Genomic DNA, 14,120 nt, shown 5'->3' with positions numbered 1-14,120 from the left:
ACAAAGTGCTAAAATGGCACCATGATAATACACGTCACCTTGGGTATTTATCAGACACAAACCTGACCTTGGATAGAGAAGAGAGATGTTAAGAAGCCAATAAATCTATAAATATTTGTAGATGGACTAACCTCACAGATATTTCTGGTCTGGTACCAGGGATTAGCCCCTCAATTACCAAACTGCATCCTCCATTCCAGGCATCTTCTGAACACCCATATGTCTTCACAAAACTATCAGCTAAATCTGGCTGCTGATCTACAAATAAAGGCTGAATTTCCTGTGCACTTAGATTCAGCCAATTTCCGGTAGTCTCCACCTGCAGGAAGCAATGGTGATAAGTATTACAGATTGTTGACAGGAATTGTTAAACAATACAAGAATTTAACTCCAATTTATATCGACAAATGTGTTAAACTATTAAGTTATTTTGTTGTAATCTCACCCAATATGTTCATTTTCCAAATGATCAATTATACCCACAGCTGAGCATAAGAAATACGTTCTTTACAAAAGAGAACAAACCAACATTTATATGGAGCCTTTCAGACCCTCGAGCCACTGCTCAAGTGCTTTATGGCCAGTTAAGTTTAGAAAGTATAAACACTGTTGTAATGCAAAAAAGCACTAGCCTTGGAAAAAAATTGTCAAGTTCTGAGAAGTTGAGGCATTACTGAATGAGTCAAGTACCATTCCAACTATGACTGAATAATTTTCCGGTATAAAAAGACCTTAAAGTACTGAAATGACACTGGGAAAACCCACATTAATTAGGTAGCCTCCACTGCTTCCATGGGAAGAGATTTCCACAGAATTCTCTGGGAAAAGCAGTTTCTCCTCATCTCTGTCCTAAATCTATTCCTCCGAATCTTGAGGCTATATCCCCTAGTTCTAGTTTCACCTACCAGTGGAAACAACCTTCCTGCCTCTATCTTATCCATCCCTTTCATAATTTTGTGTGTTTCTATAAGATCCTTTCACTCTTCTGAATTCCAGAAAGTATAGTCCCAGGTGACTCAATCTCTCCTCATAGTCTAACCCTCTCATCTCCGTAATCAACCTGGTGAACCTCCTCTGCACCGCCTCCAAAGCCAGTATATCTTTCCTCAAGTAAGGAGATGAGAACTGCATGCAGTACTCCAGGTGTGGCCTCACTGGTACCCTGTGCAGTTGCAGCAGCACCTCCCTGCTCTCAATCCCTCTAGCAATGGCCAGCATTCCATTTGCCTTCTTGCTAACCTGTTGCACCTGCAAACCAACCTTTTGCGATTCATGCACAAGCACTCCCAAGTCCCTCTGCACAACAACACGCTGCAATCTTTCACCATTTAAATAATAATCAGATCTTCTATTTTTTCCTTCCAAAGTGGATGACCTCGCATTTACCAACATTGTACTCCATCTGCCAGACCCTTGCCCACTAACTTAACCTATCTACATCTCTCTGCAAATTCTCCGCATCCTCTGCACAATTTGCTTTTCCATTCAATTTAGTGTCTTCAGCAAACTTGCACAGCTACACTCAGTCTCCTCTTCCAAATCGTTAATGTACATCGTGAACAGTTGTGGACCCCAGCACAGACCCCTGCGGCACCCCGCTCACCACTAATTGCTAACCAGAGAAACACCCATTTATCCCAATTCCCTGCCTTCTATTGATTAACCAATCCTGTATCCATGCTAATACCTTACTCCCAACTCCATGCATCCTTATGGATGTCTTTTATGCAGCACCTTATCGAATGCCTTCTGGAAATCCAAGTATACCTGTTTCCCTCTATCCACTGCGCTCATTATATCCTCAAAGAACTCCAGTAAGTTTGTCAAACAGGACCTGCCCTTCCTAAATCCTTGCTGCGTCTGCCTGATGGAACCAATTCTATCCAGATGTCTCACTATTTCTTCCTTAATGATAGCTTTAAGCATTTTCCCAACTACAGACGTTAAGCTAACTGGCCTATAGTTACCTACCTTTTGCCTACATCCTTTTTTTTTAAACAGTGGCATGACATTCGCTGTCTTCCTTAGCACATCAAAGGTTCAGGTGTTTTAGATTGATCCCTTGTTAAGTCAACTGAGTTCAAAGATTAGATAATGTCTTTGAAGTCACTTCATATTATCCGCAGCAAATACAATATGGGAATTTTGAATGATTACAAAGACGGGTCTTAATGTTCTTATTTATGGCTTAGTCTGCAGGTTGTGGAGTTTATAGCTTGCTCTGAAATTTGGTATTTTGCACATTCAACGAAACTCTTTTTTAAAATTTAGCAACATCCCCTAAGGAAGAAATATTAAACTCAATATTTTTAACTGAAATATTTAACAAATGCTATAACTTCTGTGACTTGCTACACGGGTACTCTTTGCTCATTCTGAGTCACAGAGCCAAAAGTTTTCTTCTTTTCGTCAATATTCAAACTGAACCCAGACAGCAGAGTTTCCACTAAAACATTTAACAGCAACAATTGAAATTTATATAATGCCTTTAACATAGTAAAGACCTTCCAGGATGAGATCCATTACATGAAAACTGAAAAGAATGATGCTCATTTGTACTCATTATTGGATATTCATTTCACAATAATCATTTCTAAGCAGTTCTAATCAGAGTAATGATGGGAGGAGAAAATAATGATAATGGGAAGAATTATTTTCATATGAGGCAATTAAATATTCAGGCAAGTAGAACGATAAATTCAATGCCCCAAATAGTCATAAATAGAACAAGGCTTTATTCCTGATCACCAAACAGATATTTATACTTGAGGAGTATTTACAATCGAGTATCTTTGGATACCTAATGTGTGAGATCCCCATTAGGTTAAATCGTGTTTGCAGATTGCCTTTAATGTCAATTTGAAAATAATCTTAAGAAAAAATATTCATAAATAAAAGAGACATCTAATACCTACGGTGTATGTTACATGCAGCCTTAGAACATTAAATCTATGCCTTACACAGATAAAACTAATATATTTTAGTTTGGTGCAGAAACGCAGCATCTGTCCCCAAACAGAACAAGTATCTCTGTGGCATCAAAAATTGTAGAACAAAGGACTAATGAGAAAAACTGTCCTTAACATCAAGATAGCACTCGGTCAAGATAGGTCAGCAAGGGTTGAGAAAAATATCTTTGAGTGACTGGAGCCATATCGGAGTTTAACAAGCCATGATTGTCAGAGACCAATCATCAAGTCCTTAGGACACTGCTGTGGAGGCCCTCTGGGAACTGTTCAGAATCAGTCATCTCTGGAAATTTTATAAATGACCTTCCACTACTATGCAGTCATGAGCAAAGCTGGTCACTAAAGATTACACATGAACAATCAAATTAGAAGCAATAGGCCACTTGGCCCCTCAAGCCTGTTCTGTCATTTAGTAAAAACATAGTTGATTCCTCCAATTGCAAGCACATCTCTGTATTCTTGTCTACCCCAGCACCCTTTCACCCCTTGCTTAGTAAATATCTATCCATGCCAAAAATATTCAAAGACTTCAACCAAACTTTGAGAAACTTTCAAACACTCGGGATCCTCAGGGGAAAGAAAATCATCTGCCTTAATTGGGTGAACCTTTCTATTTTAGAAAGGGTGATCCCAAGTGCTAGGTTCTACTCAAGAGGAAGCATTCACCCTGTCAAGGCCCTGCAGGATCTAATGTGTTTCAATCAGGTCCCTTATCACTGTTCTAAACTCCAGTGCATACAAGCCAAGCCTATTCAATCTTTCACCATAGAATAGGATGCCTCTTCAACTAGATTTTCAGGACTGATGCAGGGTTTCAACTCAAAATGTGACAATTACTACCTCCCCTCCCAACCCCCCCTCCCCAACAGATGCTGCTCGACCTGCTGAGTTCCTCCAGCAGACTGTTTGTTGCTCCAGATTCCAGCATCTCCCTATTTTTGAATTTATTTCTCCGCGCAATAAATGGTAATGTTGTTAGCTTTAATAAATATTTGCAGTACCTGCACACTGGCCTTTTGTGAATCATGCACGAGGACACCAGATCCCTCACACCTCACACCACTAATGATTCTACCATGTTTAGCTCCATTCACAATTCCTTTAAAAATTAAACAACTTGCAACAGCTTGCAGCAGGCTTGGGACAAAATTATGCCTGGACAGACAAGTTGCTGGTAACATGCTGCATGAAAATCAAGTAATGATCTTCTCTGCCTCTCCATCTCAAAATAACAGTAATAACAACATCTCCCACCATCGACACATTGGACAGAGTTGGTGCTTTCAGCGGGAGATTAATAGGACCAGCCAAATGAACACAAGAACACGGACTGTAAACTCTTAAAAGTCTCATCCTCCCTAACCACCTCAAAGCCTCTCCATTTACAAGACTCAAGCCAGGAATATACAGTCTACTCTTGATTCATCTGGATGAGTGAAATACAACAACACTAAAGATTGTCACCAAGAACAATCTACTTAACAGCCTCTGCACTCATTATCCACTTCGTCCATCGGGTGTGGCAAGCAATTCACAATACATCAGTAGCACTTCATAGATGGCAGAAGTCAAAAAGCAGAAGAGCGAGTGCCTTTACCATCGTGACTTGGATGAACACGTGAAGGAAAAACAGTGGGAGTAGGTGAATTGGAACTGGGATCAATATTACCACTGCCGCAATCTTACAACACTAAAAATATTCCACGCAGTACATCAAGTGATAAAACAGATTCCCTCTCATGGCCTCCCCACTTATGGATTCAGGATGTGAGAGAACGGAGTTAAGTCTACATCATTAAGTAGTTCATTCAAATCCTACCTTTCCATTCCTGTAAAAATTCTTCCCAAAGCCTTGACAAAAGGATGTGACGAGGGGTAGTGTGCAGATGCTGTGAATGGGCAAATTCTCAACCAAAAAACTCCAGAACCTAGAGAGAGGCAATGGGTTCCAATGCATAATATTAAAAAGATGATAATTTCAGTTGATCCTTGACAACTTGCATTTATAATATAATAAACTGCCCAAGGCACTTCCCAGACCATAAAATCCCAACACTAATCAACTAAGTTTTAAAATGCTTCGTAAAGGAGGGAGAAGCTGAGTGGATTATAGAAGGAAGACTGCCAATCCTTTTGATTTCTCCTTCCTCCTAACCCCAATAAGTGGCTTGCTTCCATGATGTCTGCTCTTTTAATAGGACAAATTGCATGGTCTGCTTCAGATACCAACAAAGCTACAATCATTGTCTTACTTGTGTCTCTTACCCAAGTCTCTCAGCTACAGAATTTGGAATATCCCAGCTATATTTATATTATCCTGAAGAAGCACATGGATAGCTAGAAGCAAATACTATTAGTGCAGATGTTAATAGAACTTATCACCTACAAATATAGGATATTGTCACAGATTCTGTAGTTTAAAAAAAATGTTTTGCAACTTACTTCAGCTGGTTTTGATGGAAGCTCTCCTTATCCAAAGTCTCATAAACCCAGCCAGGAGCAAATATAGCCCCTGAGAAATTGTACTTCCGGATCAGCTCAAAGGACTGGAATACAATAAAAATTATCTTAAAAATATTTTGAAGTTGAAAATTTTACAAATAAGTAAAGCTGAGAGATTAAAAGCTCTCAATGGACATTCTGATAAATACCTTTGCAAAGTCACAAACAAATTATCCTTGGCACTGGATATCCTCAAAACAAAACCAAAATTAAGCTAGAGTTTCCACAAGTTGAAAAAAATTGCATAACCATGTCTTTTTCCAGTGTTACATAGTCATCATCATGTTTCACTCAGGAAAAGTTCCATTTTCAACTATATCTAGGTCAGGTCATGTCATGTCAGTCTGAAAATTTGACCAGGCGCTTGCTGTCACAAGTTAACCTTGTGATGCCCACATGACATCTGTGTCAGAGTCACACCTGAGTGCATTATTCACCACGTAACACTCCCTTTTGATGCTCTTTAAAGGAACTTGGGCCACACCATCTTGGTGGCACTCTTCATTGGTCACTTCCAGGACAACATGGCCTTACTCCCACAGCACTGATCTGGGAGGCCTAGAGGTCCCTCGCCCAAACATCTACTGCCCCTTCCAAGCATCTACTAATCTCAAAGCTGTGCACCATTCTTCCCCTGCATCACATTGATCTGCAATTCCTGCAACCCAGCTATTCCACCCCCCCCCCCCAAATCTCCCAGCCTCCAATGCTCCACCCCCTCCCATCCTCCAATTTCTCTCTCCAATCTACATAGACCAAAGGCCAGTCTCCCTCCTGGCTGTACCTCGCAACACCACCATCAAATGAGGCTCCGAGCCAAATCACACCAATCCCCACACCTGCCCCAAGTGGGCATATGTCCAGCTCCCCAAGGGCAACCGAGAGAGCAGGACCAGATGGCACACATTCCCCTGTAAAAATGTACAATACCCAGTGTGATGGAAGCTTTAGTTCCTGTCACAGCTGGCATTTGATGCAAGCAGGCCACCTTTGCACATCCATCACAAATGTCTACCCAAAATTAAGTTAATATTAATTATTGTATACTCTAAAATAAGCTTTACCCAATTGGTAACTCTGAGGTAATGGTACTTATCTCGCTGGACATTAATAAGTGTATGATATGCAAGGAGATACTTTGAAAATGCAAATGATTACACAGCCACCATCACACACAGGATGTTAATCTGTTTTATCTTTGTTTAAAACTAGTAGATAAAAGGAGGCTGAAAGGATGATTCTCTGCTTTGGCATTCATTTCCACACGGCCCGAAGTACATGAAGAGGAAGGCAGAACCTCCATTCATTGTTGCATTTTGACAACAGCTGAATATTTATGCAACTTTTAAAGTCCACACAAATCACCTCAATTACTAATTTGCTTCAACAAGACATTATCAAAAAAACATTTATCAAGCACAGTAGTTAATTGCAGCTTCTCACATTTATACTGAAAATGTTTTATTGTCTCCTGATTTGATACTTTGCTCAGTTATAACCAGTGTACATCTAGCCCTAACCATCTCTACAATGACATCAATCCTGTAACTCTCCAAATATCTATCTTCATCCTGGACATCTGTACCCACCAATTCTGGGGCCCTCAATCTTAAATTGCTCCCTCATTGATGGCCATGTGTTCAGAGCTCTAAAGTCTGCAATTCCCACCATAAACTCCTACCTTTTCCTCATTTAAGACATTAAAGGTCTTCTTTCGACAAGCTTTTGATTATCTATCCCATTTTCTCCTCGTAGCTCAAATTGTTGTTTGAGGATGCCATCTCGGAGGCCGACGTCAGAAAATCCTTCAAGAGGGTGAATGCTCGCAAGGCGTCAGGCCCCGACGGTGCACCTGGCAGGGTACTGAAAATCTGTGCCAACCAACTGGCCGGAGTGTTCTAGGACATTTTCAACCTCTCACTGCTGCAGTAAGAGGTTCCCACCTGCTTCAAAAGGGCATCAATCATACCATTGCCCAAGAAGAGCAGGGTGAGCTCCCTCAGTGACTATCGCCCAGTAGCACTCACATCTACTGCGATGAAGTGCTTTGAGAGGTTCGTCGTGGCTAGAATTAACTCCTGCCTGAGCAAGGACCCACTGCAATTTGCCTATCACCACAACAGGTCTACAGCGGATGCAATCTCATTGGCTCTCCACTCAGCTCTGAAGCACCTAGACAACAGCAAAACATATGTCAGGCTGCTGTTTATCGATTATAGCTCGCGGTTCAACACCATCATCCCCTCAGTACTAATCAACAAGCTTCAAAACCTGGGCCTCTGTACCTCCCTCTGCAACTGGATTCTCAACTTTCTTATCAGGACACCACAGTCAGTGCAGATCAGTAGAAAGATCTCCTCCTCACTGACAATCAACATAGGCACACCTCAAGGATGCATGGTTAGCCAACTGCTCTACTCTCTCTACACTCATGACTGTGTGGCTAGGCACAACTCAAACACCATCTATATATTCACTGATGGCACCACTGTTGTTGGCAGAATCTCAGATGGCGATGAGGTGGTGTACAGGAGTGAGATAGATCAGCTAGTTGAGTGATGTTGCAACCACAACCTCACACTCAACATCAGCAAGACAAAGGAACTGATTGTGGACTTCAGGAAGGGGAAGTCAGGAGAACACACACCAGTCCTCATTGAGGGGTCAGTGGTGGCAAGGGTGAGCAGCTTCAAGTTCCTGAGCGTCAACATCTCAGGAGGATCTGTCCTGTGCCCAACATATTAATGCAATCACGAAGGCAGCACACAAGCAGCTCTATTTCATTAGGAATTTGAGAAGACTTGGTATGTCACCAAAGGCTCATGCAAATTTCTACAGATGTATGGTGGAGAGCATTCTGACCGGTTGCATCACCACCTGCTTCAAGAGGCAGTGCCTCAAGAAGGCAGCATCCATCATTAAGGACCCTCGCCACCCAGTACATGCCCTTTTCACATTACTATCATCGGGGAGGTGGTACAGGAGCCCGAAGACCCGCACTCAATGATTCAGGAACAGCTTCTTCCCCCCCGCCATCAGATTTCTGAACGGTCCATGAACCCATGAACACTACCTTATTATTCCTCTTTTGCACTACTTATTTATTTTTGTAACTTATAGTCATTTTCAAGTACAGGAAGTTCCCAGGTTACGAATGCCCGTACTTAGGAACCGACCTCCGTAAAGCCTATTATTTTTTAAAAAATCGAGTTACACACAATGGTCAGGTGTTCATAACCCAGGGACTTCCTTGACTATTTTCAGGCACCATGGAGCTATTTCACCAGCAGGGTGCGCGGCTGGCTTCTGGCTGCTGCAATGTGGTGGACGTGAAGAATTTCAGTACACCTCCAGGAGACAGATTATGTTACTTTTGTGATCCAAACTGTTGACATTCTCCGGGGCTGTGGATTGCCGTGATAAAATGTGCCTCTCTCATTGTGTAACACTGCACAGGCTCTGCCGACAAGTTATCAGCTTACTGCCTGTTTATCAAACTGCCTGCAGGAGAAACAGTCTTTTTCAAACTCCATGGTTGAGGTACAGTTTTGTTCTGGTTTCATGAGATTAGCAACTCGAGAGAATGCTGGGTATTCAGTTAATTTGAATATATTCCATTAATCAACTGCCAGATGCTGACGTACAAAGGTATTTGGATGGCTCTTCTGGGGGAGGTTTATAAGTAGGCGATTCCAACTTTCAGCGCGACAGATTTGGTGAATTTTGATCTAAAGCGTTACTCTCGCTGTGGCTCACGATGAAGCATTTCCCTCCAATTGCAATCCAGGGGGTTAATGTAATGGTCTGTTTTACATTTTCTACCTATAAATTTTACAAAATAGCAAGGCAGTCAATGCAGTAGTTACATTTATTATTATGTACAGATGTGAACTGTATGTAACTGTTCTGACTTACATACAAATTCGATTTACAAACAGACTCAAAAACAGAACTCGTTTGTAATCCGGGGACTTCCTGTAGTACCAAATTTCACTACATAATGTCAGTGATAATAAACCTGATTCTGATGCATCTTGGGATGTTTTGGTTGTCATTAGACATGGGAATGAGTGACAACATATTTTCTCCTCTTAACCATCTTGCTCTCCAAACCTGATCTTTACAATCAGCATGCTTCATGCAAAGAAGACATTAAAAAAAGTTATAGTCGATGCAGCAAATAATTAAAACCTTTAAAACTTTTCATCATACAATATTTACAGAAAATGATAGTAACAGTCAACAGGTCAGGCAGCAGAAAGAGAAGCAGAGTTAATGCTTCAGGTTCCGATCAAGGATCTCCGGCCTGAAATGTTAATTCGGATTCTCTTGCCACAGATGCCGCCTGACCCAAGTGTTTCCAGCATTTTCTGCTTATATTTCAGATTTCCAGCATCTGCGATACTTTTGATTTCTACTATTTATAGCTGACTGCATTGGCTGTGCACACAATCTGCTTCCAATTAATTCTTTGTCAATGTAGCTTAGGAAATGCAACCACATTTACCAAAGTAAGTTATTCCAGAATATCTCACCTAGAATTCAGTCCCACAAATGTCCGGTTGATGTCATTTATACCTTCGCATCACAGAACACGAAATTTTACACATTTTAACTACAAAATAGCTGCAAAGACAAATTTGTACTTTCCAAACTTTTGCCTCCAAACATGAAAAATCTAATCAATGTTCAGCAATAGCTTTTACATTCATTAAAGGCAGCTGCAAAGGATCCTGCTGTGAATTTTGGATCGAAAAGGCAGGGATTTCGGTCAGCCTGAATACAGTGGCACAACAGCAGAGGGCAGCAAAAGAACTAACATGAATCTTCTCAAAACAAAAGTGACCTCCAGCATTTTATTCATTTGGGCACAACTAACAACTATAAGAAACCACAACAGGAATACTATCAATTCCATGATGAATCTAATTAAATTTATATTTTCCACGCAAATATTAAAATTAGAGGACACACCACCACCAATTCATTGGAAACCCTCTTGATTAAAGTCCCCATTAGATAGTCTAACAAAATACCTGCAATAAAAGATAGTCCAAAGATTAAGGCTAAGACTTGTGCAATAAAATTGCGAAGAATTTACCTACAATAAAATTACGTTACTAGGCTGCTAAACAGATAACCACAAAAAGGAGACAAATGTTCACATCTCTGACACATGCAGAATGCCCAGTTGAAATAAACACCATAGAATGTAAAAGAAAACAGGACCACTGGCATAATATTTTTCTGATTTGTATGGCAAATCCTTTGCAAAAACAGTCAAAAGTAGGGACATAAATGAGTGAAAATTAACTAATATATTGGAAAATAACTCTAAAGTAAGCATTACCTGATTGGTTTCAAACTTTCCTCCTACAACATCTCCTCGGCCAAACACATCAACTCCAACATAGACATCAGCATGACGTTCCTCCACCAGTGTCATCATTTGCTTGAGATGCTGTTCCTTCCAATTATAGTTCAGGAAAATACCATCACAGGAATCAAAGAAAACTCTAAAGAAGAAATAAAATGACTGGAACACCAAAAATACTCAAGGTAAAAAAAAATCACTGGTTTAAAATAAGATTCCATGCCAGATCAACTACTTAAGGTCATTACCTTGTATTTGTCACTGAATTGCATAAATTCCAGTCATTTATTGAAATACATTCCCCTTTGAAACAACCCACTCAGTCTCAATCTACAAAATTCAAGTTCCAAGAGCTTCAAATTGTTGGGAGTGAATATCACTAATAGCCTGTCCTGGTCAAATCACCTAGATACCACAGCCATGAAAGCTCACCAGCACCTCTACTTCCTCAGGAGGCTAAAGAAATTCCGTACGTCCCCTTTGACACTGACTTTTATCGATGCAGCATAGGAAGCATCCTATCTGGATGTATCATGGCTTGGTACGGCAACTGCTCTGCCCAGGACCGCAAGAAACTGCAGAGTTGTGGACACAGCCCAGCACATCACGGAAACAAGCCTCCCCTCCATGGGCTCTGTCTTTACCTCTTGCTGCCTTGGCGAAGCAGCCAGCGTAACCCCACCCACCCAGGTCATTCTCTCTTCTCTCCTCTCCCATCAGGCCTGAGGGCACGTACCACCAGGCTCGAGGACAGGCTCTATCCCACAGTGATAAGACTATTGAACAGTTCCCTTATACGATGAGTTGGACTCTGACCTCACGATCTACCTTGTGACCTTGCACCTTATTGTCTACCTGCACTGCACTTTCTCTGTAGCTGTGACACTTTACTTTTATTGTTTTTACCTGTACTACCTCAATGCACCCTGTACTAACTCAATGTAACTGCACTGTGTAATGAACTGACCTGTACGATCTGTATGCAAGACAAGTTTTTCACTGTACCTCAGTACAAGTGACAATAATAAGCCAATACCAATCATTGTGATAAGACCATTCTTGTTACGTCCTATGGTAAATCATTCTTCTTGTCCATTTTAAACATTCTGCTCAAGTTTAACAATAATCTGGTATTTGCCATTATGACCTGAGCCTCATCTTTCTAAATTATTAATACTCCTATGGATTGTTTGTTTCTTACAGGCAGGTTAAAGAATGTGGAGATTTCATAGCAGTGACTATGTAATTCTGCTTAATCTCTTAGAGATTCTGAAGATCACAGCTAGCAACAGAAGGCTGTTGTGACAGACCCCTCTGCCTCAATCACTGCACTGTGTCCCAGCTGCTGTAAATTATTTCCACAAAAAAATCACCTCTTACAAAAGGTTAAGAAGCTGAACAAAATATTGCTCTTAAACCATGTTCTCACAAGGTTAATTTTGTTAAAAAGCTCAGAACAGAAAACAGCCCTTTGTTGTACGAGTTAAATGCACTGCATAGGACAATGCAGGGTACACAAAGGAAATCAAAGAGGTCTGGAGCCATGCCCAGGGTCTGCAGTGGAAAGACCAAGGGTGTGAGGGGTAACTGATTGTTGGTCTGCATGGCTGTTAGGTCGTGTGCACAGGGAAGTTATAATCAGTGCATGGTGGAAGGATAGTTCCCCATGAGGGTGACCTGCTAGATGGAGACTGGGCACAAGAAGAGTTGTTATTGTTGAATTGTTGGGATGGGATAGCCAGATGAATCATATATTTAAAGAGGACCTACCTTCAAGTCATACAGAATTAGGCTCCATAGACATTTTCAAAGTTTATTTCTGTGCAAGTAGCCTGCGAAATTCACTGGACAATAATTCACAAGTGAAAATCCCAGGAAGTGCATCTAGACATATGCTGCATATCAATGAACGCCATGGCGAGGTCTTCCATGATTTATGCTTTAGATAAAGGGAGAATATCCAGAATGTACGGCTCAGACTTTGCAAAGGCCTCAATTTTAATTCACATTTTATTTATCCCACAGAAACGGCATCACAGCGTACAAAAACTTGGCTCCACACAACCCAAATTTTATTCAATCAACTCCTAACTCACTATATTTTGTACTGTGCCAATGCCCTATCCAGATTATAATCCAATCAGCACTTAAATAAATGGGCAGAATCAAAGTTGATCTTTGTAAGAGGCGATTGTCACAGATGGAATTTAGAGCCATTGGGACACTGGTACAATGATGATGCACAAATGCTATTCCAGCAGCAGGCAACTATTGTACAGATGATACCCATAATAGTCACTTACTTGTTATGCTTATTCAGCTCATTCTGCCACTGCAGATCACCAGTCTCCAAGACACTATCATACCAGATAACCAGGCTCTGAGGAACAGCTTGCTGCATCCTGCTGCGTAAATGACTGAGAAACTTGGGCATGTTTTTAACTGCAGTGAGCTGAAATATATATTAAAAGAATCATATTAGATATGCAAGGTAATCTGTTATTGGCTTCTAAAGGATATTACATTTTTTGGATTTGAAATTGTGTGAGTTCGCACTGTAAACTTTGCAGGACCCACCACCTCCCTTGTTGCAGGATTACATTTGCCCGAACCAAGAATGGATTTTCGAGACCTCCTATTAATTTTTTGAACCACAAATATATTTCTGGATATTTTAAAGTATGAAGGCTTTAAGATGATGAAAAGGGAAAAGGACATGAATTGATGCATCAACAAGGGTCATCATTTTAAAACTGACATTCAAGAAGCTTATCCACCTATTGTATAGCAAACCTGTCTCATTCCAAATAAGCAAGGAGATAAGTGAGGGGAGCTCTCAGCATGGAACATTGCTTTTCCATTAACTGCTTTCACGTAGAACGTTGGCTGCTATATCACATAGCGCAACCCAAGATTACTTTAAAATCATCCCTTTGGATTCTGTAGACCAAATGACCAGCTAGCTTGCTTTTTTAAAAAAAATACTGATAGATGTCCTATGATCAGTGAGCTCATTATCCCACCATTAGTGGCAGGCTTGCTAAGGGTTTCCATTATGCAAGCATGGTGCTGCTCTATCCACAGCGATCTCCCAACCTTACTGCTGCTCTGTATGCAGATACAAAACCCACTGAGTGTTTGTTGTAATAATTCCAATGCATTAAAAGGGAAAGACAGGGGAGCATTATCCCTTCAAAATAATTCCCCAAACTTTAGTCGAAAGAGTTATAAAATTACATATGACCCATTGCACTGAAGATCAAGTTAACTGCACA

The 14,120-nt window shown here is 40.8% G+C and overlaps 1 protein-coding gene across 4 annotated transcripts in view; it reads right to left on the bottom strand.

Moving 5' to 3' along the window:
* Positions 1-14,120, bottom strand: part of engase (endo-beta-N-acetylglucosaminidase) — a 75,988-nt gene that overhangs the window by 48,397 nt on the left and 13,471 nt on the right. For all 4 annotated transcript variants that reach the window (XM_052032905.1, XM_052032907.1, XM_052032904.1 and 1 more), the window contains exons 6-10: positions 13,149-13,297; positions 10,822-10,987; positions 5,412-5,515; positions 4,789-4,897; positions 132-319 (exon numbers count right to left, since the gene is read on the bottom strand). In XM_052032905.1, the coding sequence (XP_051888865.1) occupies positions 132-319; positions 4,789-4,897; positions 5,412-5,515; positions 10,822-10,987; positions 13,149-13,297 (716 nt within the window). The remainder of the gene's footprint in view (positions 1-131; positions 320-4,788; positions 4,898-5,411; positions 5,516-10,821; positions 10,988-13,148; positions 13,298-14,120) is intronic.

This window comes from Pristis pectinata, chromosome 18 (assembly GCF_009764475.1).
Source record: "Pristis pectinata isolate sPriPec2 chromosome 18, sPriPec2.1.pri, whole genome shotgun sequence".
In the NCBI taxonomy this organism is placed as follows: domain Eukaryota; kingdom Metazoa; phylum Chordata; class Chondrichthyes; order Rhinopristiformes; family Pristidae; genus Pristis; species Pristis pectinata.
This window is presented reverse-complemented; position numbering and strand designations above follow the sequence as displayed.